This window comes from Buceros rhinoceros, unplaced genomic scaffold (genome assembly GCF_000710305.1).
Source record: "Buceros rhinoceros silvestris isolate BGI_N320 unplaced genomic scaffold, ASM71030v1 scaffold10127, whole genome shotgun sequence".
NCBI classification, from domain to species: domain Eukaryota; kingdom Metazoa; phylum Chordata; class Aves; order Bucerotiformes; family Bucerotidae; genus Buceros; species Buceros rhinoceros.
This window is the reverse complement of record NW_010421569.1, coordinates 11,563-15,867: the sequence shown is the minus strand read 5'-3', so window position 1 is coordinate 15,867 and position 4,305 is coordinate 11,563. Positions and strand designations below refer to the sequence as shown.

Here is a 4,305-nt window from a genome sequence, read left to right as displayed (position 1 = left end):
ACAAGGTTAGGCGTTGTCACTGGACAGAGCCTTCCTGTGTGCTGTTTCTCAACACACACTGTAATGTAGTAATTTCTACTGAACAGTACTGCGACCATCTCCCGAGCCTCTGTAATACAAGGTATTGCATTCAGTACTTTGCTGGTAGATGTCAAAATGACGTGCCTGACCAGACATCCTGAAACCCCAAACAGAAGATAATTAAGATACCTGAAATGAAGCTGTTTTGCTGTTTGAACAAAACAAGACGGATCCGTTTCTTTAAGCACTTCTTGAGCATATCCTACAAGGCCGTTATTTTCCAGAAGCCCTTGATATTCTTCTGCCTGTGTTTGCAATTTTTCCAGCCTTAAATTCTTAGAAGCTTCAATTGCTCTCAGAGCTGCAGCTTTCTTATCTTCTAGGACATGAGATAATTTCTCAAAACTCTGAGATGCTGCTTCTTTAGCTCTTTCACTGTTGCACTAGGATGGAACAAAAGACATTTTAGACAGATTGCACAGAACTGTGGCTGTGTAAGAAACATGCTTAAGGTTGTTTAAGATAGCATAGCAATCTAGTCATCCGTTTGAAAGACAAGACTAATGAGCTTTGTTATGCTTTTCAGCAATGAAAATGTCATCAGCACTGCACCCAAGCTAGTAAACATTTACTATCTTAACACAGAGAACAAAGAGCAGGAAAGTATTCCTCTGATTATGTCTTCAGTTATGCACAGCCGTTGTCTAAACAGCTCATGGAAAAGCACTGTAAAAGCGGGTCAGTCTCTGAAGTCTTCATGGCCAAGAGACAGGTGCTCTTCCACCTTCCCTGATCATCCTGAACTGGGGGTCCAGCCCAGTTTCTCATGTATGCTTTCAGAACTGTAGTGCCACCTCTACTAGTGCCCTGGATATAGGAACCACAAAGCACAAAGACAATCTGTATGAAGATACAGACATGGCCACAAGATCCTGCAGTTTCTGACATTGTGGTTTTTTGCTTGTATCTGAGCTCCCAGTTTTGACTCTTCTGCAGAGAGGTTTTGCCCTTAATTCTGACTTCACCACAACATCCTCAAAGTAAACAGACAGCATAAATTGCTGCAGCACCACTAATACACAAGAGTGCCAAGTCTAATCCTCTTTTTGTTTAAGTTATCAAATAAACTTTATTCCAATTAAATTTGCAGTAGCACCAAATTTGTTTCTTCTTGGCAATGATGTAATAGATTTGGTTTCCATATTACATGTTTAGGGGGAACTGCAAATTGCTAGCAACATTGCTTAAGCACAGAAATTCATTCAGTAAGCCGGATTTATTGCAGGACTGTTGAATTAGTTCACATAATATATAGTCTGCAGTTTGATATTGCTGCCTTCACTCTCAGCTTTACGAATATTATGCAGGTTAGCTTCACCATTGTGGTGACACAGTCCTGCTGTCACTCAAAACTGTCCATTGAGACCTGAGGTGATTCCCGCTCCAGCCCCTCTCCCTGCTGCCCTCTCCTAGGCCATGAACCAGTCCAGGGTAGATCAGGCATGGACTGTGAAAGACGGTGAACCACAACACTAAGGCCCCTCCCTGCTGTGCTGGCCTTGCTTTCCCAGCCTTGTGCTGCCCTCCGTATCACCTGGGAGATTGTCACCACCTGATAGCCTGGTACACCCGTACTTGGGTCATGACAACCTGGTACATCTGTACTTGAGTCGAGGCCAACAGGGGGGCGATACCAAACATCAGAAATCAAAGATTTCTGCATCTGTGTAAGTGGCAGAGAACACCAGAATATTCTGACATCTGAGGTGGGCTGGAGTGGGAAAATAACTGACAAAAGTCGATCATCTCAGACCCTATAAACAGCGATCCTAAAGCGAGATCCTTTGAGCTCTCCTGGACCGCAGCAGGTGGGGTCCAGCATCTCCCCTGGGTCAGAACACCTCTCAGGTACAAACTCTGTGAAAAGGCCAGGACAAAGTCATACCCCTTGAGACTCAATAATCGTCAGCTGAGATTGCTGGAGCATCGCAAGTATTTGCTCTCAACTCAGGAAGGAAATTTTATCTATAGGCTGGCCTCTCTTTTAACTATAGGCTGGCCTCTCTTTTCATTCACCTTGCTAATGCGAGTGTGGATGGATATATGTTTGTCTGTGTCTGTCTGTGTGTGGTTTGTGATTGTGTCTATGCATATGCACATACATACATACATATATATATATATAAAGGATATCCTGCAGTAACTTAGTGTGACTCTTGTCATCATTGAATCTGTAATTAAGTTGCTATTTGATTGTAACCTTTTTGACTGGGTCACCCTGTTACTTCAAACTGCTTAGTGATTAAGCGCCACTACAAAATCTACCCCTCACTATTAATAAATAAATCTTAGATTGCTGCTTAATCACAACCGCATCAGTATTTTCTCCTGTGACACACCCACAACTTAACTTCCCTCTGTATGTTGCCCAAATTTCTCCCACTATCGGGATTAGGTTTGCTAAGACAAACTGTTCAGAAAATGTTTTATCAAAATAACCCAAAGGATCTGAAACATTTCACTGAAAACTGATCGAGTGCCTGCTGTGACCCTGCAAGGACCATCCCCAGGCCACCTGCAAGCTACCCTTACCTCTGTTTCTTTCAGCAGCAGATTCAGCTGTGTGATGTGAGCTTTCACCTGGCTCTCCTTACTGATGAGGTAATCAATATCTTTTGAAAGCTTCTCCTGTTAAAATAAAACATTAAGCTGGCAGAATAAGGGTATCCCACTCAAACTGCCAAACAGTGCAGGCAGGTCACCCCGATAGCGCTCGGTTTATCTAGTTATAAGGACAACAGCCTGTCACCAGTTATGAGCAGCAACCCCATGCAGAATCGCTCAGTGACCTGCAATGACTGCACGGGGACATCAAGCCACTGCTGCGAGCAGGACTAGGGGCGCAGCCTCTGAGGACAAAAGGTAACAGCCTCAGCTGGATCATTCTTCTCCAGCCAGAGACAGAATTCACCCTCTGTTAGGGTAGGAACACAAATTTAAAGAAAATCCTTGAAAGTTATTAATGCATTTGTAGTAACATTTGCTAGAAAAACTAGTGGTTCAAAGCACCTCCTTAGTTGCAAGAGTTAACAGCTGTACAGGAAAAGCCTTGCAAACAGGCAAGGAGGCCAAAGAGCGCAAGGCAGGCTGGTCTGGACCTTTTTTTTTTTTTTATCTATGAGGAAGAAAAGAAAGAAGAGGAGGGAACAGCAATCAGTCTTTAGTAACAAAGCAGCATTTGCAGGTCTTCGCTGTTGTACTGTGCTTAGCTATGCAACTTCAGAAATACAGGTCCCAACACATACTTCAGATGATAATTTTTCAGGAGTGCTTCTGAAGTATCAGCTAACCCCAGTGGCAAGGACACTTAACTGTAAAGAGCAGGATTGTAAAGTATTAACTGCTTAAACCTTCTGCACTTGTCAGTACTGCTGTACTGCTAAAATAAGGTAGAAGCACTTTTAAGGGGTTATGTTTCAAGCCTCATAGAAAATATACTTTAGTTTCTCGGACAAGTACTATGTCACCCTAATATATACATTAACAGGTGTTGCACAAGAGCATGCCTCATGACTAGTTCAGTGTCCTCTAAACCCATGTCCTGGCTTCCTGCCAGGGGGATTTTGCCCTTACACCAGAAGCTCAGTACTCTTCCCCGTCTTAAGGCCAGTTCCAACAGTATTTACTTTTACCTTAAGGGTTTTGTAGGCAGTGCTCATGGTTGTTACTCTGTGGTTTGCATGACATCCACCCAGTTTACAAAGATGACAAACAGGCCTTCTGCAGATTTCACAGTACATATTTACCCTCTCCATTTCATGTTCTGGACACATCAAAATCTGAAAAAAAGAGAGCAGAGAGAATGCAGGTGTACTTCCAAAAACTGACATGCTCAACAAACCATCAAAACACTCAATCATCCCACAGCAGCATCTGATTTTATCAGTGGATTTTTTATATTCAGTTTATCTTCCACCTTTTATATTTGTCCATGCAAGTGAAAGCCAGCAGATAGACACACATAGTTTCAAAACGTTTACAGTGAGTAAACCTGTAGCAATGTGTCTGTACACATCACATAGCCTCCATACTGCAATCAACCATTTTGCTAATCCCTGAAGTTGTATGCATGCCACAAGCTCCCTAAACTCCTGTTCAGAGCTGTAAATCCCTTATGTAACACACCCACCCTGTAAAATTTAACCGTGTCCACACCCCTGTCTCTTGAAACAGCTATGAACTGTTTCTTAAAGGAAGAAATGACACAATACTGTAATGATTTAA

At 42.7% G+C, this 4,305-nt stretch overlaps 1 protein-coding gene across 3 annotated transcripts in view; it reads right to left on the bottom strand.

The window, feature by feature from the left end:
• Positions 1–4,305, bottom strand: part of TRIM36 (tripartite motif containing 36) — a 19,282-nt gene that overhangs the window by 4,122 nt on the left and 10,855 nt on the right. For all 3 annotated transcript variants that reach the window (XM_010139711.1, XM_010139714.1, XM_010139712.1), the window contains 3 exons: positions 3,714–3,860; positions 2,614–2,709; positions 211–464 (listed from right to left, as the gene is read on the bottom strand). In XM_010139711.1, coding sequence (XP_010138013.1) covers positions 211–464; positions 2,614–2,709; positions 3,714–3,860 — 497 coding nt within the window. The remainder of the gene's footprint in view (positions 1–210; positions 465–2,613; positions 2,710–3,713; positions 3,861–4,305) is intronic.